General features: G+C 39.5%; 4 protein-coding genes across 10 annotated transcripts in view; 2 read left to right on the plus strand and 2 right to left on the minus strand.

Annotated features, from left to right (window-relative positions):
* LOC106456278 (ubiquitin) overlaps positions 1-891 on the minus strand; it is a 2,494-nt gene extending 1,603 nt beyond the window's left edge. The window contains exons 1-2 of the mRNA XM_013912055.1: positions 808-891; positions 13-145 (exon numbers count right to left, since the gene is read on the minus strand). Coding sequence (XP_013767509.1) covers positions 13-137 — 125 coding nt within the window. The 5' untranslated portion in view covers positions 138-145; positions 808-891. The remainder of the gene's footprint in view (positions 1-12; positions 146-807) is intronic.
* A 268-nt stretch (positions 892-1,159) lies between these two features.
* Positions 1,160-4,823, plus strand: cenpv (centromere protein V). 2 transcript variants are annotated; one of them, XM_005737831.1, is made up of 6 exons: positions 1,160-1,251; positions 3,011-3,092; positions 3,198-3,290; positions 3,437-3,506; positions 4,177-4,291; positions 4,508-4,823. In XM_005737831.1, exons 3-6 carry the CDS (start codon positions 3,199-3,201, stop codon positions 4,639-4,641), a joined length of 411 nt encoding a protein of 136 aa, XP_005737888.1. In that variant the 5' UTR covers positions 1,160-1,251; positions 3,011-3,092; position 3,198; the 3' UTR covers positions 4,642-4,823. The 2 variants fall into 2 exon arrangements, with proteins under 2 accessions (XP_005737888.1, XP_005737889.1); XM_005737832.1 differs by lacking the exon at positions 1,160-1,251 and adding an exon at positions 2,666-2,807.
* A 72-nt stretch (positions 4,824-4,895) lies between these two features.
* Positions 4,896-18,949, minus strand: pigl (phosphatidylinositol glycan anchor biosynthesis, class L). Of its 2 annotated transcripts, XM_005737830.2 has the most exons (8): positions 18,759-18,949; positions 17,710-17,878; positions 15,595-15,694; positions 8,940-9,030; positions 7,806-7,873; positions 6,949-6,980; positions 5,627-5,760; positions 4,896-5,113 (listed from the first exon to the last, which is right to left on the minus strand). In XM_005737830.2, exons 1-8 carry the CDS (start codon positions 18,774-18,776, stop codon positions 4,985-4,987), a joined length of 741 nt encoding a protein of 246 aa, XP_005737887.1. In that variant the 5' UTR covers positions 18,777-18,949; the 3' UTR covers positions 4,896-4,984. The 2 variants fall into 2 exon arrangements, with proteins under 2 accessions (XP_005737887.1, XP_013767508.1); XM_013912054.1 differs by lacking the exon at positions 18,759-18,949 and having other exon boundaries at positions 17,710-18,031.
* ncor1 (nuclear receptor corepressor 1) overlaps positions 18,583-23,718 on the plus strand; it is a 60,511-nt gene continuing 55,375 nt past the window's right edge. For all 5 annotated transcript variants that reach the window (XM_005737826.1, XM_005737828.1, XM_013912053.1 and 2 more), the window contains exons 1-2: positions 18,583-18,740; positions 22,509-22,698. In XM_005737826.1, the coding sequence (XP_005737883.1) occupies positions 22,588-22,698 (111 nt within the window). In that variant the 5' untranslated portion in view covers positions 18,583-18,740; positions 22,509-22,587. The remainder of the gene's footprint in view (positions 18,741-22,508; positions 22,699-23,718) is intronic.

Genomic DNA, 23,718 nt, shown 5'->3' on the forward strand with positions numbered 1-23,718 from the left:
GCAAAGATCAGCCTCTGCTGGTCAGGGGGAATGCCTTCCTTGTCCTGGATTTTGGCCTTCACGTTCTCGATGGTGTCGCTGGGCTCAACCTCAAGGGTGATGGTCTTGCCAGTGAGCGTTTTCACAAAGATCTGCATGTTTGCGCCTGTATAAAATTTGATGGATATTAATTGAGAATTAAAAGCAATTTAAAACATTCCACATTACTCCAACACACACACACACACACACAAAATCAGATAAATATGAATAAATAGATAAAGATGAATTATTGATTAAAAAGCTCTTTACCCCCCCCTCCCCCCAAAAAAATATATAAATGCATTAGAAATTACATTACTTTAAGTTTAAGCTCAAATATGGATTAAAAAAGAAATTCTTTAAAAAAAAAGAAAAAAAGTATTAAATAATATTACTATGAAGCGCCTAAGAATGAGAACAACAGGAGCCATTTCAGCCCAAGCGCCATTTTGAGATCTCAGTGACCTTCCTTTTGTTCAGCAGCCGGTAATGGAGGTTACTGGAAATGTTGAGTCACTGCTGTAAGCGAACGTTACCAAAACGCTGCTGCGTAACAAAAGGGTAGTAAAAAGAAAGAAAATCGACAATGGAACGACGACGAAATACGTATTAACTTTATATAAGAGAAAAATATAATTCGGAAGGACTACTGTATTTTGGAGACCTTTGTTACCTCTCGTTAGCGCAACCCAAATATCGTTCAACACAATGATACTAATGCAACATATTTATTAAAAACAAACTTTTCTGGAATATCAAAAGATATAGAAATAGGAAAATACTTACGACTGGTAAGTGAGGCGAAAAAACTGCTCTGAGGCACGAAATTGTCTTTCTCTTTTCTTTCACGTAGGTAGGTCTGCGGGAGCAATGTCTAGCAGTGTGTTATATAGTATGGAGGTGCACACGTCATCCAGAAATCTCCATCCGCGTCAATAAGTAGTTCCCACCCTCCCAAAAGTCACTTGCTTCAATATTTATAAGTCCATTATTTATAACTTAGTTCTACAATAATATATATATATTTAATTATTTTACTCATAAACGTAATATTTCAAAGTCGAAGCTATTACGTTTGAAAGAATGCACTCATAAATCCTCCACCGCGGAATGATATCTATGCACTACGACTCTGGAATTTGCTCGAACCAGCACAGCAACGGGAATCTTCCCCAAGCAGATTGGATGACACAGTTGTTTGTTTGATCAGCGATTGGTTGCTGTGTTACAGTAAGTAACATTTCACGATAAAGTTATGGTTATGTCCAATGACTGGCTATGACAATACAGTTAAAAAAGGAGCTTAAACGTGACCTAAATCGACAAACCATTATATATATTTTAGGCTATAGAAGTATAGGCTACGTGTCACATTCAAGCGTCGCGTCATGGATATAGATTGAAAAATAAGAGTTCGCCATGTCAGAATGACTATTCGTATGACTAACATACCGAAGACTGACATACACTCAGGAAGTGTGTTCATCTCTATCAGATATTTCAACCTTTAACAGATGGCAACGCGCTTAGTAAATGTAATAGCAGCTGACGCGACAGCGGGATATTTTAAGGCGGAAGTTCGCCTCTATGGCCGACCTCATTTTTTTTTTTTAGCAAGCCATCCTTATTACACTGCGCATCTAAAAAGAATGCGTTAATGATGAATAGTCAGGACATCAGTACAAAATACTGATTATGGGCACACCGTGTATGCATAGATGCACAGTATATGCACACCTAACGTTGATGATAAGCAGGTTTAGCAGACCTGATGTGCTTATTTGCTGTGTTGCCAACTTATAGGGATCTGTTACTGTGTAACTTAAAATTAAGTAGCTTATTCAAATGCTAGCTTGGTTTATTTGAATCTAGTTGTTATCAGTGAAAATATGCACATAAAAGTTACTATAAAGTAAAAGCATGACTAGTATGTTTCTCTTTAGTCTCATGATGCACATGCACAGACAGGTCATTGTCAAGTCTCCACTGGAGAGATAAACCTGTATGGGGGGTAGAAATTCAACTGCATTATCTACATTGCTGAACAAAATGATAAACAATTAGTTTCCTCATAGAGTATAATAAACTTATTCAGGCCTCACAGACATATTGTTATCTTTGTGGCTTGGGCTGAACAGTTCTAACAGCTTTAGTGTAATGCTTACACCTACTTTGTAAGTCCCTCAGGTAATATGACATCTCTTCATTTTATTTCCATGAGCAATATCAAGAAAACACGAGTTCATCTAGTTTCGGCATGTTGTCAACACGCAGTTGAAACTAGAACATTCCAACAAGGTAAAGTCAGATTGAACATTGTAGGGAATGACTGCAGGTCATTAAGTGATCTATCTGTTTAGAGCATCTAATTTTTTGTATTTCCTGGTTTCCAAAGTTTATTTCCAGGACTGTAATTACTGATCAGTGCCCACTTTTAGCACCCACCACTATTTAAGGTAGCACTGTAAACTAAATCAGCTTGGGCTCATGGGGCCTTGTGGGTTTCTATTTTTGGGAGTTTGGCTATAATGCAGCTCTGAGAGCCCTGATTCAAATAAAATATGTATTTGGGTCACAGCATTCTGTTAGCCCACCCCTCTGGCACTGTGTCATATGAAACCCAACTCCTGATGCACCACGCCTTTGCTTTCCAACACAGAGCAGGGCATCTGGCTGATCTAGTTCTGCCTCTGAGGAATGTGTTTGTGCAAGCCTGCTGTACCTCGCCCTGCCCTTTGTTATGTGGACTATCTCAAAGTGTTCCAGGAAAAGATTGCAAGCAGGAAGTAGGTCTGGTTAACATGGAATCAACATGTTCACACCTTGGAAAAACAAGAAATCTGACTTTTATTTTAAATATAAAATGAGCACATGAGTTGCTGTGTTTGAATCAAAAGCTTAGCTTCTGTAGGTAAAAGGTTCTTTATCAGTTCAAATGTGGTTCTTATCAGAGCTGCACTTTAATCAGGTTCATTGTTTTCCATGGCAGGATGACTGGAACTTTTGATTGGGAGCGCCACGTCAGCAAGTTTCACAACTAACATGTGACACCCTTTCAACCGGAACTTTACGTAAGACTTGGATAGAGACATTCTAGCATTTTCCTTCACGTGGCTTAAAAAGGTGAATCCTTACCAAATCTCACTGTAAATGTATTTATACTGATTCAATTACAGCATGGACCTGGTGAAACATACAGGTGGCTGCCACTGTGGGGCTGTGCGATTTGAAGTCTGGAATTCCCCAGACCTCCATGTTTTTCATTGCAAGTATGAACAATTAATTCAGTGATAGAAACTAGGTAGTAATTCTGGAACATAGCCTAAACGTTCAAATATCTTATTCATGCCATGTTGAAGGCATTTCAAACAACAACGTACACTTTAATCCATATGAACTGATATGTTCTCTCCAGTTGCAGCATTTGCACAAAGAAGCAAAATCATCATTTCATTGTGCCAAAAAATCGCTTCACGCTCTTACAGGTAAGGAACTTTGCTTGAAACGCATTGTTTTATTCAATATACAGTACTGTGCAAAAGTCTAGAGGCACCCTTATTTTTTATGTATCGCTTCCAAAGGAGCCAGACTCTTCTATAATTTTTCAAAGTGGTCTTAACCATTAATTCTTCAGGCTTTCTGAAGGTTGTCAAAAAGCCGGAATTAATTATTCGTGAAGCCACTTATGGCTTATGAATCTATGAATCATTCAAGCATAAAATAGCACCTGACTCAAGCTGTTAGCTAAAAACATGGAATATCTTGGCCTTAAAAAAAACTGAGGAAACTGTAAGGTGGAGGACAAAAGAATGACTGGCAGGCCTGTCTCCAGCAGATGAGCAGTATCTGAAAGTCATGTTCCTAAAAAACAATCCCAGACAATTTTTCCTGAACACTATTTAAATAAATTACAGGACAGTTCGTCTGGAAGAATTCAGGCTGTGTGGAAGAATAAAGGTGGCTATACCAAATACTGACTTTCATTCAAATCTACTTTTGCCTTATATACTGTATTTCAATGTATGTTTGCACATATATTAAAATTAATTACTGCACCTAGCAAAATTAGGGTTGACCCAAGACTTCTACAATCCTGGATATTTAAAATTGACATTGAATTTTAGCATACTTTGTTTTGTTTTTTTCCATTCTTAGGGTTTGGAAAATCTGACCACGTACACATTTAACACTCATGTTGCAAAACACACCTTCTGTAAAACCTGTGGAGTTCAAAGTTTCTACACACCACGCTCCAACCCAGACGGATATGGTATGACCCTGACAACTCACCGACACACTCGGTCTCATGTGTTGTAAACAGAATTCAACACCCCGCTAATGTTTACTCCACACCAACCAACCCAGTTGTCTCTTTAATGTCATGTTTTTATGCTATTTGTAGCAAACAGAAACTGTATGTTCACAGTGGGATTTGAATGCAAATCAAATGACAACCTTCTGTTATTCATGTCTTCATCTCAATTAGGCATTGCTCCACATTGTCTGGATCCAGGTACTGTGCACAGTGTCACAGTGGAGAACTTTTGTGGGGAGAAGTGGGAAGAAAGTATGCAAGTTCACGAAACTATCAGAGACATGTCAAAACCAGAGGAAAACTAACGCTATTGTCATATAAGAAACTTTATTTTTCAATCAGCATGACATCAGAAACATTCAACAGTACTTTCATTGGTCTTTAAAGTAATAAAAAAAAGTCATAACCCCTTGGAAAAGCTTAAATACTCTATATTTTAATACAGTGTTGTGACTGAGTCAATAAAAGTTTTTCTGTAACAAAAAAGGATGAGAAGTTTCTTCTATTATTAAATATTATCTAAAAAATAACAGTGTTTAAGAAAAATGCATATCACCTACTGCTGTTAACAGAGTATCAAAGACATTTGTAAACAGCTTCTAAATTCCCTGTAGTGTAAGAAATGTGGCAATCAGTGCATCAGAGCTTTTAATAGATCTTCAGGTTCTTTGGTCCCTGAGCAATGGTTTGGAATGTGTTTATGAACATGTAGCGTGAGAACGTGATGTAGAGGTAACGAAACCACAGCAGCTGAGTGCGATGGCACAGCATGGCAGCCTGAAAAAGACACAAAGTTGTTTTTAAGGGAGATAATACAACTCGCACTTCTCGCTCTACCTCTGAGAAAGAGTCCAGCCACCCTTTAGAGGATGTTCATCTCTGCAGCTCGTATCTGCGATCTCATTCTTTTGGTCAATACTGAGAGCTCGCGGTTGTAGATCAATCGATAAATCAACAGGTTTGCTCTTTTGTCACCACTACAGATGACTACAGTGCGTGGATCACAGCAGACAATCTGCCTGTCGATCTCTCGGTCCATTCTCCCCTCAGTCACATTAACAGCAGTGTCATGTTATCTAATATAACATGAAAACATTTCCAACAGTTTCATGTTAGATAAAATGAAACTGTTGGAAATGATAACAGATAATTAACAAATGTACTTTTCCTTCAAAAACAGGGACAGTTTGAGTGTTAGTGTAGACTGTACATGATCTTATTAGAGTGTGCACTTCTCAGAGTAGAGAACATAAAGTCCTGCCAACACACAGTCTCTAGTTGGAGGCTTACTTTGGCTTGCTTGTAGGGCTTTGAGCCTATAATACAGCAGACACACGAGGGCAGAAACCAGCTGAGGGGAACATCCAGGAAGGAGATGTACTTCCTGAGAAGGCCAACGGTCACCAGGGAGAGCAAAGTGCAGTCTGGGAGAAAAGACAGAGCTGTTAATGTTTTTAAATGCTTATTTCAGAAGCATACAGTTAACGAGGCCATCGTCCAGGTGCCACGCCAGCACAACGTCATTGTTTGTGATACAGTTCGTTTGAAGTGAGAATGCCTGGTACTGCTATGCTACACAAAAACACAAACTGTCAGTACTTCTTTCAGTTATTGTCTTGTGGCAGAAACACGTGAACCTTAGAGGTTTAGGAAAAGAGCAGGGAGCTTTGTTTTACAGCTGAGTGACGAGGATTAATGTCACTCTGAATTCTCATCTACTTCCCCTTTACTGTAAGACTAGTCTAACAGCTGAGGTGTAAATTCCTACTAACAAAGAACCACAGTTAATGGCATGCTGCTGGTCAAGATCATCCACTGAGCTCATGTGGGCAAAGCGGATTGACGAGCTTCTACCACAGAAACAAGTGTGTTTGTGTTTATGGTGTGGGTTCATGATTACCTGAATGTCTGTTTCTTATCACCTCTCTCCTCAAATATGTATGCTTTGATATGGCCTGTGGGCTGTAATGTTTATCAGATAAGCAAATAAGGTTGTGTAGCATGGCCCCCCACCTCACTGACCTACTTTTCCTTCTACATTCTGTTAGAAAGAATTCCCAGAATTCATCACCATGAGAACTTAGAAAAACAAAGTGAAAATTTAGTCATTTTGGAAATTCCTTTAAAAAAAAAAAAGAAAAAAAAAGATTCCTCTTAAAGAAACACAAAAGACATTCTAATATCTGCGGTCAACAAGTCTTCAGAAGTTTGATGGTACATTCTTATCACATTTAGAGTTTAGGTCCAATTCATTCTGCCTGCTGCCACCAACAGACCAGCGCCTTTAGTGGAGATACAATGCTCATGGGGCTTTTATGAACAGTAGAGGGCGCTGTACATTAACAAACCAGCCAGTGTACTTTGCATGGTTCTCTGCAAAAACGCAGCTGGAGAGGTGGCGTTTCTCCTGTGAAAGAACTTTGCATTTTAATATAAAGTGCTACCTAAAGCTTTCATGGTGATGAACATATTCACAACAAGCATACTGTACTGTAAGCAGGATAAAGTACCCCAAGAATTACTTTTACAGACGACTGTTCTGAGAGTGATCAGTGAATCTAACGCTCCTGAGCTTAGAAACCTCTTAAAAGTTCTCCCAGTGTCAAACCTACCATTGGGTACTTCTCCAGTGGAAGCGAGATGCCTGTAAGACAAAATAGTGAACATCAGTGCTGCACACAGAAAATGTCATGGAAGTGGCCACTCTGCGTGTGTGTGTGTCGAAGGATATATCAAATGCTGGGAGGTTTTTGGAAGTTTACCTGCACTTGCATTTTTTTATGCAATGGTTATTAACACGCTGACAGAAAATGACAGCACACTGTCAAGATTTAGAGGCTGTGAAACTCGCACTCAGCCTCTCCCCCTTTTGTGTTCCAGTCAAATGGGAATTTCCAGATTCGATCTGGAGAGCACAAATCTCATTAAGGCCCACAAATGAACAGCGAGCCTTATGAGAGAAAAGAGCACGGCTCACTGCACAGACAGGTAAGTGTGGTACAGGGACTACGATGTTCTCTTCAGTGTGCAAAACACTTTTTCTTTTCTTTTTTTTGGTTTCAAACCAACAGTCTGATGCAACTTCTTGCTTGGCCGGCCTCTCCAAACCAAAGCTGCCCTCCCACCTCACCACTTCAGGGACAGGATTTACTGTTGCTCGCTGGGAGCAGAGCCGAGTGCCTCTGAGGACTCTGTTTGGATGACCTCTCAGCTATGTAACAGACCAATTCTGAAAAACATGGTGTGTGTGTGTGTGTACTTGTGGGGAAACATTTGGAACGATGGATGTTGATGTGGGTCCAAATGTTCAGCATTTTCCTGGATTGTGTTTAATGATAGCAGGGTGAATTGCTTTCTGTGTTTAAGTCACAGAGTATCCCCTCAAAATGGTATCTTAAAGTTAAGGAACTGAAAAAATAAAATAAAAAGGTTTTCCTGATGGCAAAAATCTTTAAAGTCTTTCCTGTACCTGACGGCGTTATAGATAGCTATGTGATTGGCATGGCCGCTCACGCCGCTTCCATCGAAGGTCAGCACCTGAAACAACAAAATATGTCACTGTGTGGGTGAAAAGCCGAGTCTGGGTATCTAGAAGCTGAGGCAAAGGCAGCAAGAAAGATTTTCTTAGGTTTATGTGTGTGACTGTGGAGGCTTTTTGGCAGCCGACAACTGATATTTAAAAGCCTTTTTTGTGCATGCATGCTTGCGCACCAGAGGAAACAGGTGAAAAAAAAAAATCAGGTCAAAGGGAAGAGAACAAAACTCAACTAAAAGACTTGAAGTGTTTGCTCTGCTCAGGCGATATTCTACCATGACTTTGCAATCAAGCACAAGTTTAAGCAGCCAAACCAATATGTTATAAATAACGCATGATCTTTGCATCTAAGTGCAAAAACACTTCAACCAAAGAAACAACATTATTCAGTTGGAAAAAAAGGAAATGGAAGTCTGTTTCCTCTGCGCTTTCCCCTGCTTATATTCATTAGAGAAAATGTTTTCTTTGCAACTGAAAGGACTCTTTAAGTTACTTTTTCACTAAAGGTGCTTTTGGCTGTGACGCGTGACAGGATGGGAGGAGACTGCCTGTTTGTTTGTCATCTTTGATAGCCAAAAAAGATCAGCAGCTAAAGCAGAATAACTCAGTCGTGCTTCTCCATTTTCTACCATGAAGACCCCCACCCCACGCCATTACTGCTGCTGTGCTTTCTGTGACTATTTTTGTTGTTGCTGAGAAAGAAATTGTCCAATTCTCAATTTACATCATTCCCATTAACTAATAGTGCGGAACTGCATTGAGTATGATAAGAATCTCTGCATACACACAGAGCACAGGCCATTTCCCCCTGGCTTCAAGGAGCCTCAAAATGCAGTCTAGTTAGGACTGAAAAGGAAGGCAGCTGACAAGGTTATTATGCAGACCACCGTGAAACTGGGATAATCAACAAGGAAGCTGCGGTGCCAAAACACATTGTACAAAGAAAACAATACAGTACATGTATTTCTAACATATAATGGCGGGGAAATTGTGCGGTGACACCGAACAGGAAATGACACAAAAGCCACTTCTTTGAAAGGCACGAACCAAACACAGAGTGGGGCGTACCATGTTGATGGAGTGAGCTCTTATGTGCTTCAGGATTTCAGAGGAGACCAATGAGACGCTCCATTCTGCTTTGGGATCATCTGGGAGTTTTCTGTAGGGCAAAAAAAAAAAAAAAAGGAAGAAAGGGACTGCGGTTATGTATCCAGTTAGTATTAAAACAGAGTTATACAGTGTCTGCTTTGTAAACAGTTTGAACATTTAACACAGCATTTTATATTTAAAAAAAAAAGGGCTGTTGTAGAATGCAAACATGTGGGAGCGCTGGGAAATACAGAGGTTATGGATCTGAAGGCCCTTAGTATTGTGTATATCTGAAACGCCTGGAGGCCCTCGTTTCCACAAACATCACACTTGGCCTGCTGACTCTCTTGGCCCACTAACATGCACACTCCCTTTAGGCTATAAAACGGAAGCACTGCTTTCTATGGTTGTTCAATGTCCTAAACTCGAGAGACAGAGAAAAAAAGAAACACAATATAAACACACTCACTTGCCACTGCATTAGGTACACCTGCTCATTAACATAAATATCTCATCAACTGATCCCTCAGTGTATTTAACCTTGTAGACACGGCCAAGATGACCTGCAGAAGTTCAAACTGAGCATCAGAATGGGAAAGAAATGTGATTTTAGTTACTTTGAACGTGGCGCGGTTGTTGGTGCCAGATGGTCATAAACGGCTTATTTGTCCTGCATGAGTATCTCTACAGTTTACAAAGAATAATCAGAGAAAATATCCAGTGAGCAGTTGTCCACTGGGTGAAATTTCTTGTTGATGTCAGAGCAGAATGGCTAGAAGATTGTTTGAAGCTGCTAGGAAGGCAACAGTAACTAAAATAAGCACTCATAATAACCATAGTATGCAGATGAGCATCTCTGAATGTGCTGCATGTTGAATCTTGAAGCAGATGGGCTACAGCAGCAGAAGACCACAATAAGCGCCACCATCCCATGAGCATCGTTGAAACGTCAAAGGCCACCCGTGTTTGTTGCTGACCACGTCCATCCCTTTCTGAGTTATCCTGTTGGCTGCTTCCAGCAGGATAACTCAACATGCCACAAAGCTCATATCATGACCTTGACAATGAGTTCACTGCACTCAATGGCCTCCACAGTCACCAGATCCCAGTCAAACCTTTGGGATGTAGTGGAAGGGTAGATTTGCATCCTGGATGTACAATCGACAAATCTGCAGCACTTGTGTGATGCTGTCATTCCGATATGGACCAGAATATCTGACAAATGTTTCTAGCTCAAGGTAAACTTGTGGCATGTGCGTGTACAAAGTCAGGGAAGAAACAAAAATATTTAGAACAGCAGTTTATAGAGTGATGTTGTTTTTTCTTTCAAGGGAAACGTATAGATAGGGAGATACATAAATGCCATGACATACTGTTGTACACTTGGGCTAACATGTGGGTGGAACATGTGAGACTGCATGCATGCAAGTATGTAGAGCCAGTTGCCGACATTTCTTAAGTTAAAAACAGCAAACATTTGCCACCTGCATATTCTCCAGTATGAACATTTTTGAGTCTGTTTACAGGATGAAAGAAGGTGAAATACATACACATTGTTCTCAAATCCAATATTCAGATTTCCATGTATTGTGTAAATTTGTGTAACATTTTTTCTTATTTCATTTTAATTGTATTTGTGAAGATACAAAGTAAAAATGTACCTATTTTGCAAAGTTGAAAAACATTCCAAGAATTCCTGAATCTGGAGCTCCATAAGTTAACCACTTCTAAATTGGGCCAAGCCCCATCTCTGGTAAAATTTGCACCCAAAGCCATCCAGAACATTTGGAGATTGATAGTTTGTCTCCTTGGCAACTAGCTGCAGGCTTGTATATAGACCGTGCATGGAATGGGGGTAGGTGCGGCTGTGTGTCAGCAGCTGCGTCCCTCCCCTTCATTGCTAACAATGAGCAACGAGTGGTCAGGCTCTGCTGTAAGAGGTGGAGGATGGGGTTGGGTTGGAGGGCTGACTGTGTCATCAGAGGGAGGGACAGAGGGTTAGGGGTTCACAGATAGTTTAAAACTGTCTGTCTTCGAGTGAATGCCCCACTCTTGCACTTGGATACCAGTGACCTACATTTAATAAGAGCAGTGTGTATGGACCTGCTTTGGGCTAAAAGAGAATAAAGCCAGAGTGAGATATTCATGATGCATTATTCTCACTGCTGCATTTAATTGTTTATTACTCAAAACATTTTGAATGACTCTCGATAACTGTAGCTGTGCGAAAGCTGGGAGAGGAAGGAGGAGAGAAGAAAAAAAAAAAAGAACAACAAAAGATAAAAGACACCTGACCTTTCTCAAGCAGGATGTAGGCTGAGTGTCAGCTTTGCCATGGCAACAGTGCAAAATGTCCTAAAGTAACCTCCCCAGCTCCCTTTTGCAGCTTTGCATGTGGATGTCTAATTGCTTGCAGGCATCTGTATGCAGTTGTTGAACTTTGGCCCACTAAAGGGATTCTATGTGTGTGTGTCTGTGTGTGTGTGTGTGTGTGTGTGTGTGTGTGTGTGTCAGGGAGGGCTTGTTTAGTCTGGTCACATGGACCACAGGTCTATGCAACTGCCAGACTTCTGTCCACACAGTCAGATTAAATGTCCTGCTGGGAATGGCTGAGATGCCACTACGCGCCAATTGTACGCCCCTAATACAATTGGCCAGTGTAATAAGGCAGTTACAACTATAGTAACAACACTAGCTTACACGTGACGTTTCATGATAATTTACAGACATGTGCGGCTGCAGGTATGGCCAATATTTACCCATATTTAACTATTTGCAGAAAAAGAACCATGATGGAATAGGTGTGTGCTATTCACCATGGAAATTATTATCTTACTGTTGTTTTGGAAGTAATTTGTGCAGAAAAAGAGGGATTTAATGTGACAAAATTCAAAATTTGTTGTTGGCTGCAAGGTTCGGTGAATGGAAAACTAACAGTGTGACTACACAGAGGCCGATCTGTGCTGCTGACAAATGAATCTTGAGTAAAAGTATAGCCAGAGGTACTGACCTCTGGCTATACTCGGGCTGGAACATCTCATCACGGTTTACTTGGCCCTGCCATGAGCTTATAAATCAGCCAGGACTATTTTTAACCACTGATCAATGTATATTTAATGCTTGTGTGTGGATGTGCTGTCTCTGCTTGCGAGTACCACTTTCCTTTCCTGAAACTTGTGCTGAGCTCTGTGTTTACATGACTACAGAGAACTACACTAATCCAATTGACAACAGACGCTATTAGTTGATTGTTTACTTCTGCGAGAAGCTTTCTGAGTACACGTGAAATATGTTAACAGGGAAGTACAATTATTGAAGTCACAAAGAAATGAGGTAAGCCAGACAGAGTGAGACTTCACTTTAGTCTGATAGATAATGTCATGAAGAAGAAGAATGGCTGAATTTGTGCAGCGAGCAGCTATAATCAAGTTCCAGGGAGCAGAAAGAGGTAATGCCGGAGCAAGTGGAGAGGCAGCAGAGCGTGCTCAGATTGAGCTTGATCACAAAGGCCCCAACATGCACCGGGGCCCCTAGATACTGTCAACACAGCTGTCCTATTCAGTGTGCACTAAAGGGAAAATCATAATGTAAAGAAGAAGGCGCATGTTATTCCTGTGATCTTGGAGAACACTGATACAGTTGTGAGTGAGTACCATCGAAATCTGACATGTAAAAAACACAATCCTACGGCCTTCTTAAAAAGCAGAAAATCCAACAGGGCCCACCCAATCTTAAATCTTCACTCTAATCAAAGTACAAGAGAGAGTGATGTATTTCCTTAAAAAAATGTAATTCAAATATACATAAACAACAGAGGCCGTAGGTTAAAAATTGCTAAAGCTACCCAGTCACATGCAAAGTGTTACTCACCTGCCACTGGGGTACAAACTTCAAAAGAAGAGCAGTAAATTTAGGTCAGAGCAATGAGTAATATCACAAAATCACCACCAAATATAACTACAGCTCACCTACAGTACCGTTGTGGCCCACCAGGAGGCCCCACTTTGGCGACAGTGGGAAGGAAAAACTCCCTTTTAACAGGAAGAAACCTCCGGAAGAACCGGGCTCAGAGGAGGGGCAGCCATCTGCTGTGACCAGTGGGGGTTATTATGTACAGTCAGCACATTATTTAGTGTTAGTTAGTTAGTGGTTGCATTACAAAAGGAGCCACATCGAACAAAAACCCAACAAAAACTCTGTGGCTCTAAACATCAGCTATTTTCCCCAATGACTAAAGCATATGGGATCAATGTTTCACAGCTGGAGGGACCAAAAACAGAAGAATTGTAATATTTCTTTATATCCTTTGGATCTTTCCCAATCCTCTCCAATATAACACAACAACTTTGTGAAAAAGGCTCAAAAATTACTGAGAGGCTGAACCCAAGTATGCATACTTTTATGACACACTGATGTACAAAAGAATTCGCTTATTAAAACCTGCCCAAAATAATCAACCAATTAAATAAATCATTCTGCTCACTTCCCCCCTTACTTCCTTGTTTGGAGGGGATCAGGTGCTTAATATCAGCTATCAGTATCACTCCCAGTACCCATCTGACAAACCACATAATGATCGCCAAACAATTTTATTTTAGTGAGATTTACAATGACATATATGCGTTCACATGAGTATCCAATATTTATGAATATTAGAAACACACCTCAGTATAAAAAATAGATTATAAAATTAGGCAAACGTGAACATTATAAGCTTAATGCGGCTAAAAGATGTGCACAAATAGACGCACACTGATTCTCCTATTCAAATCGTAGAAAAATGCCTCTAAATCTGATGGCTACATAGCCCTATCCCTGCTGAGATTATGCCTAAAAGACAGCACTGCCTGTGTAATTGAGCACTGTTTGACTATTGTGTGTTAGATTTCAAACTTTGAACTTGAACAGAGGGGGTTAAGAGCAAAAAGCCAAAGACTGGCTAGCTGTGTACAGACACACTAAGGGAAAAACATTTTGGAATGACCTACATTAGCAGTGCTTAGAGCGTGGCCAAAATGTATCCCACAGTCCTTGGCAGTTGCCTTCAGTAGACATGGACAAGAGGAGGAGGGGTGGGATAGATCGAGAGAGCACGAGAGAGGCTGACTGTCAGAGAGTGGAACTCAGGCTCTTAAAGTGCTGATTAGGTGTGTGTTTTGGGCAAACAACAAAATACAAAGAAAGGGAAAATGGGCCACACTCCAGTTCAGCAGAAGTGCAGAGAGCCCTAAGATCAAAGTTCAGCTATATTTTGTGTGCACAAGATGATAAAATGGGAAGTGTGTGCATGTGAGTTCAAAAAAAGCACACACACACACACACACACACACACACACACACACACACACACACACACACACACACACACACACACACACACACACACACAATACTCTCCAGGGCAGACAACCTGGGCAGTCTGCCAGCTTATAACTGAGTTCCAGGTTAGTGCAGAGTTCATACAGCTCTCCTGGTGAGCCAACATGGAGACACTCACATGTAGGCAGCCCTGATGTTCTTAGAAACCACAACATTTTCAAGAAAAGCTGCACAGTTGATCCACAGGAGAGGGGAAAACAATACTCTTTACCATTACCTTTTCTGTGTAACTTGACCTTCTATTGTGCTTTTAGCTGTAGCATAACCTGTTCTGTGTTTCTGCAACAAAACTGGAATGCACGGGCATCTTTCTTTCCGCAAGAAAATTGTTGTGGCACCAAAGAGTGACACAGTTCTCTTTAACCCCTGCATCCCCGAGACACACACTTTTATAGATTTTCCAGTAGAACTAGCATTACTAAAAGGATCACCTCGTACACATCACTAAACCTTTAATTGACATAAATGTCAAGTTTTGAACACAATACTGAAGAATAAAGGGCTTTATTTAGGTCGCGTCCCATTTTATATAATTTAATTCCGTATTCAGGAGAAAAATATCATCATGCAACTAACATGATAAAACTTCCAACAAATACTTTCAGCTCCGGTACAGACATCCCAGTCTGCCCAGTTATTTTTTCCCAGGGATCGCTAACTAATCCTTTGTGACTGCTTAAACAGGCTGATTGATTGCTCCGGGTGTACAAACAGGCAAATGTTCTTCTAAAGACTTTCAAAAGTAACGAAATAGATACTTTAATGATAATTTGTTCTATAAATACTTGACTCTTTCAAAGATGCACATTTAAATAGATCTGTATATACAAGCTGTAAATGGATAAAAGGATCAATAGACTGATTCCGTGATGGAATTTTTAAGGTCTTTAAAGAGCCTTTTGTCCCACAGGGCTGACCCATCGCTGCCTCCAGAGCCTACTCATATATTTCCCCTGTGACACAAAGGTAATATATCAGGTCAGGCTACATCGGAGCTGTCACAGTGAGAATGGGAGGGTTGTGATTTGTGGTCAACTCTCTTATTCGTTCTTATAGACACTGGTTGGCAGGGAGGGGGTGATGAGCTCCAGCAGGAACACATGCTGAGACCTGACTCCTTAATTGAGGGCAGCATACATCAATGGACAACGCACACATCTGTATATTTAGTGGCACAAACTCCCTGATTGTGAAAGGCAAAAAACAGAATGACTCTTATTTTTATGTTGCATGCTTGGGGTAGATGGCTTCTTACTTGTGGTTTATGATGATGATTCTGGACGCTGGTATCCCCAACACGGCACAGCTGTTCAGAAGTTCTTTTTTACGCTGAGCTCCTTGATTGTAGTAGTTTCCTGCGTAACATGTAGAGGTCACATTAGATGTTAGATATGGTATTATCGCAGTAGATTATGTATAATTAGCAGTTTTTATAGTTTTAAATATGGGGGTGGCGTACAGATGGCCTCTGGAACAGGACTGGGGTTTCCCAAAGAGAACTCTGAACAACAGCCATGTTTCTTGTTCTTGTACCACTTATTGGGAAGCTTTGATTGCACTTCTGGTACCTGACAACTTGTTTTTAACTTAAGCAGTGCTTGTCACAAAGGATGTAGGCTTAAGGTAGGTACTAAAATCATTCAAAATTCAAAAACAAAACAGAAGAAGAAGAAGAAGTAAAATAAAAAGAAGGACATAGACAACAGGGAGGTGTGCAATGACATACAGAAAATGAACATAGTTCACAACATAAGGGAAGGTATGAAGGTACATCGATTATGTTCTCTTTCAGTTCTTATACTTTTTTTTATATTTCAAACCAAATTGCAAAAAATTGGAAATGCTGTCTGAAATGTGAATAAAAACAGAATTTGCAAATCTCCTAAACCCATATTTTCTTCACTATAGAAGACAGGTAATATATTATTTCATATTATTGCATTTCACTACATATCGTACTGTGTATGACTGTGTACGTGACAAATAAAATTTGAATTTGAATTTATATGTTTAAATAGAGGGATTTTACTATTTTATGAAAAATATCAGCTCATTTTGAATTCGATGGCAGTAACACGTCAGAAAAAAGTTGGAAGGGGGCAACATAGGAGTAAAAATGTAAGTAGTTCTACAAAAACTAATGGAGAAACAAACTGCAATTAATTAGGTTAACTGGCAAGAAGGAATGAATGTGGTTGGGTATAATAAGAAATATTAAAGAGGGAGTTTCTCTGAAGTAAAGATGAGCAGAACTTCCATTGTCTGCAAAACTATGTTTTCAAATTGTGAAACAATTTCAGAATAATGTTGGTCATCATAAAATTATGAACACTTTAAATATGCCATCATCTACAGTACATAAGATCATTAAAAGATTCAGAGAATATGGAGAAATCTTTGTGAGCAAAAGTCAGCACAGGATGCTTGACCCTGAGACAGCGTTGCTTTAGAAACAGGCACGGTTTTGTTATGAAATCACTGCATTTGATCAGAAACACTTCCCAAAACCCTTGTCTGTGAACACAGCTCACTGTGCCATCAACAAATGCAGGTTAAAGCTCTAACATACAAAAAAGAAGCCATATCTGAATGTTGTCCAGAAACGCAGCTGTCTTCTCTGGACCAAAGCTGATTTAAAATGGACTAAGGAAACTTGGAAAGTTACTGTGATTACTGCTTGTTGTTAAAAGAAAAAGAGGGGATGGTGTATAGTAATAAACATTGCCCTGTCCCACTTTTATTGAGAAGTCTTACTGCTGTCATATTCAAAGTGATTTTTTTACGTGCATATTTTCTCAGCTTAAACATCTGATATGTTTTCTATGTTCTATTATGCGTAAAATATGGTTTTGAGCTTAGCAAATCACTGAATTGTGTTCTAACTTTTTACACAGCATTTTAACTTTTTAGGAATTGGTGTTGTACTCCTGAAAGATGCATGAGCACTTGGTACTCTTGTGGTGTAATAACTGCTGGAAAATTAAGGAGCTCCTGTATGTCTGCAGAGCATTGCATGCACTCAAACGGGATGGATAAATCATTAAATGTGGTTGAAGTTACGGTTTGTTCACTCATTTCTCCTCTGCCTGAATCTGCTCTGTGTGCATACATTTATGTTGGATTTGAGGTGTGGTGACAAATAAGAACAACAGGGAGCAGAGGAGAAAAGCTAGTGTGACCCTAACTGACAGTAAAACAAACAAACAAACAAACAAACAAACAAAAAGTGGGTACAAGTCTTTAATTGGTCTATATATAAATATATGGTTCTATCCGATTAGCAGGTAGGACCACTTTTCATTTTAATTTTCTGTATCTTTATATTGTTTTTTTTCTTGAGTATGCAAATATGAGTGTGCTGTCACCGTACCTTCAGACAAACAGAGCAAATGTACGGTGGCATTTAATTCAATGAGTCGTATGATCGTTGGCGCGAAGAACATACACTCGTCATCCGGATGCGCAGTTACGACCAGAGCTCTGATATCCTCGCCGTTTGTTTCTCTGCTTGATGGAGCATTCAATGCACGCTTCAACGACTTCACCAAAGTCCGCCGATGTCGAAAAAAAATGCATTTTATCAAAGCCAAATAGGACAAAATTATGATGACAGCCAAGTACAAAGTCATTATTTTGACCGTTACCGCATAAAATCCGTGTAAAAACAAAAGCCTGAAGTGTAAATGGTTCCATGTGTAACCCCCCCTAAAACAACACCCCTCGCGCAGTCTTTTAACTGTTACTAACGTTAGGCATTTATTAATTAACGCAGCAACTGGAAGTATAACTCAATTCAACAAGCATGGGTTCACATGTTTATTCCCACGATTGCCATATTTTTTGTACTAATTGCAGTCTCGGTGACTTTTATTTTCGTTTCACTTTAAATAGATATATAATGAGAACGCAAGACAGAATACTTTTCTGTCTTGTCTGAATAAATATAAGAAGGAACACGTTTATATCGTTGTATAAATCGAGAGAAATAATCGTTTCTGAAAAGTGAAATAAAGAAAAAAACACTGAGAACATTACCGTGTTTGAGGGGAAGATTTAGTTGTCACACCATTACATTGTCCTTGCAGATATATAAAACTCCAAAATAATATTTTAAATTTCCTCGCAAAAAATGGCATTTGGCAGCCACTTGCTCTGTTTTCTGCAGAGTCTAGTTTTATTCGTATATACATATATTTTAAGGACTAGATATACCCTGGGGATTCATTAATAATAAGGGGAATCTTTTTTACTCTGCCAGGACATCAACCGACAAATGCGGCGCAGCCTTCAGACTGCACAGTCGTCCACAGCCCATAACCCGCGGATTTACAATCAACTATTGCCACATATTTCTGCACAGGGAACCCTTTCTCTGCCATCGATATATTTTCTTATAATGAGGTAAGTAAAAATAGTTACCATGCAGCACATCAACATGTCTAATTAGCACGCTATTTAAGCGCCCCGGTCTACGCTGAAAATCTGCCTTGCAAGATGGCGACGTGGTTGAGATTTCAAAGGTGAAATACGGCTAACTTAGCAAGCTAGCGACAACAACAGCAATATCTTAAACGCCACGACACTAAGCTAAAGCGTTAAAGTACCGCATATTTAAAAATGGACCTTTATTGTCGTGCACGATTTTGGCGCATTTCCGGGGATGCTCTCTGCTGTAGAAATAACCCCATTCCGCCGATCAAGATAAGATACAAATTCAGTTGCGTTTATATGACAGTGTGGCGTTAAAAGACAACAATAACAACGTACAACAGCATTATTTCACCATGCATGCCTGTAGCTGAGGCCAGGGAGGTCACCACAGCTGCTGGGTTAGTGTGGAAATTATCAGAGGGACCACTGTAAATAATTTACTTGCTAACTTTACCTAGAACTTTACCGCGATACGAAGAAAACTGATGAAAGTAGGATTTTTTTTTTTAAATTCTGCAGACGTAACGACCCCAATCCGGTCGAATATTACAATTAAGACACTGAGAACACACAGGAGCATCATTTTCGTTTAGCTGCCATATTACATTATTTTAAAGTGCGAGAGATCCAAGAAATGACTCCCATCATGGGTTTGTTTGCAAGTTACACTAACATACACTACAACTGAGAACGAGGCTATAGTCAGGCCCCTAAGAAGTAGAGTTCCAGATTGTAATGCTAAGCATACCTATGTCATTATTATTATGCTCTGCTTTTAGAAAACATCGTGTTAAGAAAGGTTTAAGTGATTTAATGCCCTGAATGAAGCACTGTAAGAGACAATGCATTCTGGAGCCTAGGAGGTTAGCTGTTTCTTATTGAGAGGACACGTGTTAATATTTTTAAATTATTTTGAATTATATTTAGAAGTATATGACTTCCCTAGCTTCATCCTTGCGACTTTAACAAAATACTTTCCAGGTTTGGTTTGTGTGTCAGCTATGCTTGTAAATAGAAGGTCATCGCCACATGCTGCGATTCGGTTTTTTCAGAACAATAAAATGGTAATACTTCAGGCAGCTGTGGGGCTGCTGGGAACTGTTTTAGCAGTTTCTCTTATTTCATTTACCGCCAAACATTTTGACCTGTAATTGCTGAGCTGATTTGTTCTACCTGAATTTGGCTCAAAGCCATAAGGTGCTGTTGAAAATGAGGTTGAGCCTTTTATAGATTTAAGAACCACATTCACAGACTGTCTGGTGCTGGTTTTGTGGAGATGATGATGATGAACACATTTGTCACTGCATTTAGGGTTTACAAAGGGAGCCATGAAAGTTATTTTTTTATTTGTTTTTATTAAAAAAAAAATACCCCACCAGCAATCACCAGTTGGGTAGTTACAAGTTATTTTGTTGTTTGTAGTCTTTTTCTAATTATTAAAGTAGATCTTGGCCAGGGATTGAAGGGTAAATGGTAAGTATTTGTATAGCGCTTTACTAGTCCCTAAGGACCCCAAAGCGCTTTACACATCCAGTCATCCACACACTGGTGATGTGTGAAGGCACCCTGGGGCGCACTGACAGAGGCGAGGCTGCCAGACACTGGCGCCACCGGGCCCTCTGACCACCACCAGTAGGCAACGGGTGAAGTGTCTTGCCCAAGGACACAACGACCAAGACTGTCCAAGCCAGGGCTCGAGCCGGCAACCTTCCGATTACAAGGCGAACGCCCAACTCTTGAGCCATGATCGCCCCATAAAGTAACATCTCTTCAACTTTAGTGACCGGTAACGGTTATAACGGTTTGCAGTAAACTAGCATGCAGACTAAATTAGTTTTAGTTCATCAGTATAGTGCTGACTGCTGAATAGTGCTGTCATTATTACTGCAAGAGGATCCTGCACTATTAGGCCATCATTTTTTATTTTTTGTACATGCACTATATATTCATACTCTGCATGCAAACACTTCAAATTTTCAGGAAAAGCACATTCAGAAATGGCTTAAAATTTCTATCAGTCATACATTATTTGGAGTTTTGTTAGCAGTGTACCTATTTATTGCCTGTATCTGTAGAATATTAAACACGCTTGTACTTGCTTATGGCGAGTCATATCGTGTAATCTATGATATTGGCACTGTTGTCACACATGGCAGATTTTCCTTGTGTCTTACAGGCCTATTGTTGGTATGTGTTGTTTTTATCCATAAATATTTAGTCAAAATACAAAACTTTGTGCATTAGTTCATTTGGAACGCACTGGAGTATCTGGGCTCTATGATTTGTTATTAGAGAGAAGACAATGCACCCTGGCTCGGTCCTGGCTCTTGTTCTTTGTACGATGCTTGACTAATTGAGGGTGACAGGATTCTGCGCAGCCAAGACAAACTCACTAATTTTCATCTGAATCCAGTTTTGTTTAAATGCAGTGGCTAAGTTGTTCATCGTGGGTACAGTTATGGGACGCTATTCTGACAGAAGAACATGAAACAACATGAATAGAAAGTTTAAACCACCTCTGAACAGAAGTTTGTTAAAATCTGAGAAACTGTTCCCATGTAAAGGGAAATAGCCTTCAATACACAGTAGATTGTTTGTACAGAAGATAGAAACCATAATAATATATTGATTAAAAATCTATGAATCTTGTGCCACGTGTAGAAAATGTCTTCACAGTTTTAAAAATAAATTGTAGAAATAAATTGACATTTAAATGCTGGTTTTCTGCAATCCGTTTATCCAGATGTTATAATCTGATTTCAGTGTAACCGAATAGTATGAATACACCTGTGACTCAAAGTAGCTGAAATAGACCCTCACAGTAGTTTTCTTTCCCCTATAGTCAGTATTTTCACGATAAAATGTCAATAAAATTCCTTCATTAAACCACCTGTTTACCACCCTCCACCTCTCTCTTTTTTTTTTTAACAGTGATGCCTACAGCAAGGCTGAGTCTATATTTATTTTAAAGCTTAAGTTACTAAATATTTTGCAGATTTAGGTTATTAATCTCAAATATAGAGCAGCATGGTGGAGTCATGGCTAGCACTCTCCTCACAGCAACAGGGTTCTGGGTTGGAGTCTTGTTCTGCCCTTACCTGTGTGGGTTCACTTCGGGTACTCTAAGAGTCCAAAAACATTAATTGGCAATTGGCCGGAGGTGTGAAAGTCTTTTTTTTTCTTCTTTAAAATAAATCTAAAAAATATCTAAATATTGGTGGTCTTTTTTGTTGGTGCTTTTGAATCTGGGTGCATTTTTGTATGTTTGAGCTCCCTACACATTACACAGTCTAAAACAAAAGGTTTAGTTTAATACAAACAGTCATGAATCAGGTTCATGGAATTATAAATAATAATGTTAGTGTTATAATTATTTTATTTTGGGGTATGTTAACTTCATTACTTACACTGGGAATGAGGTGAGTTTTGATCAAAGCCAAAATTCTCCTCACAGATACTTTGTTGTTCATATAAATACGTCTTAACCAGCCTGATCACATTGGGACTGGTCTGTTCCCTAGTGCCTATGTGTTTGTGTTGCTCATTTCCAGTTGTGGTTTGCGTAATTTTTGCAGGGTTCTTGAAAAATATTTTTATCATGCACTTAAATATTTTCAGCTTATATGATGACTTGATTAGGTTTTTTTAAGTACAAAAAAATACTTTTAAAAAAATATATACATTCATGTCTTAAATTTGACTCTTTGAAAAGTGCATGTATGTTTCTGTCTGGTGCAGGTGGTTCGTGTCTCCCAACATGGTCTAGCTAAACTCTGCATTCCGTGAAGCAGCTACAGCCCGCTAGCACTGAGCCAGGATGTCCAGTAGCTCGGGCTACCCCCCGAGTCAGGGGAGCTTCAGCAATGAGCAGAGCCGATACCCATCACAATCTGTCCAGTACACCTTTACCAGCAGCCGGCACCCACAGGTAAAGCCTCCTTTCTGCTTTCTTTTGTTTTGAGCGAACAGTCATGTTTGTATCCTCACCGAGTCAACCACTATTAGCCTTTTTGTTGTGGTGTAGAATCTCACTGACAGCTTTGATCGTGTTGCATTAGTGTTTGCCTGTATGATAGATTTTAAGCTGTTGATGGTGATATCTGAAAGAGCAGGGGATAGATTATTTTCACTTTTCAAAAATACCACTTGTTCTGAGTTGACCAATCAGTGTCCTCCCAGGATTGAACCAGGGATCTTTTGCTTGTTGGGCTAATGCCAAAAGAAGCTACACTATGGAGCCATAGCTTTACTTCTATGAGAAATTACACTACTGTTTTCAGTAAAAAAAATGGTGTAAAATGATTTTATTTATTTTATCTTTTTTTTCTCTCTCCTTTCAAACTTGCTATGACATTTGCCTCTCCCTGCTGGAAACTACCTAAAACTTTGTGATTTGTTTTCTTCCTCTACTTGGCTAAAAGCTATCTTTTAGTGGTGCACTTGGTTTTTGGTTTAAGGAAAAAAGTGAGAGCTTTGAAGTGAAAATAAATGCAATAGATTAATCAGTCCTGTAGCATAAATACACACCATTTGGTTTTTGTAATTGTTGGATGTCAAAAATTGGATAGAATCTAAAATTTGATTAGTAGTCTAGCTTTAGCTAGTATTCCAAATGAAATCAATCTGTTCCTCTTTCTGTTAATTGTGGCTTAGGGTGCAGTATGAGTAGATATCTCTTCATACTGAATTGGAACCTCACTCCTTACCAAGAAGTTTTTGTTTTTGTTTATATTTTATGTGTGAATAAAAGATTGGCCAATGACAGCAGAACTTTAAAGATGTTGTTAATTGAGGCTTTGGGCTTACTTTTGAACCAGTTGATTTGAAAAGGTAATGCACACGCTAGGACTAATTTACAGCCAGATTCCATCTTTGCATGGAAAACGAGTCCAAAGTTGAGTTTTTACCAAGCTCACTGTCATGTTGTTTGTGGCTTTTAAGATTTTAA

Source organism: Pundamilia nyererei, unplaced genomic scaffold (genome assembly GCF_000239375.1).
Source record: "Pundamilia nyererei isolate P.nyererei 1_Seehausen unplaced genomic scaffold, PunNye1.0 scaffold00080, whole genome shotgun sequence".
Classification (NCBI taxonomy): Eukaryota; Metazoa; Chordata; class Actinopteri; order Cichliformes; family Cichlidae; genus Pundamilia; species Pundamilia nyererei.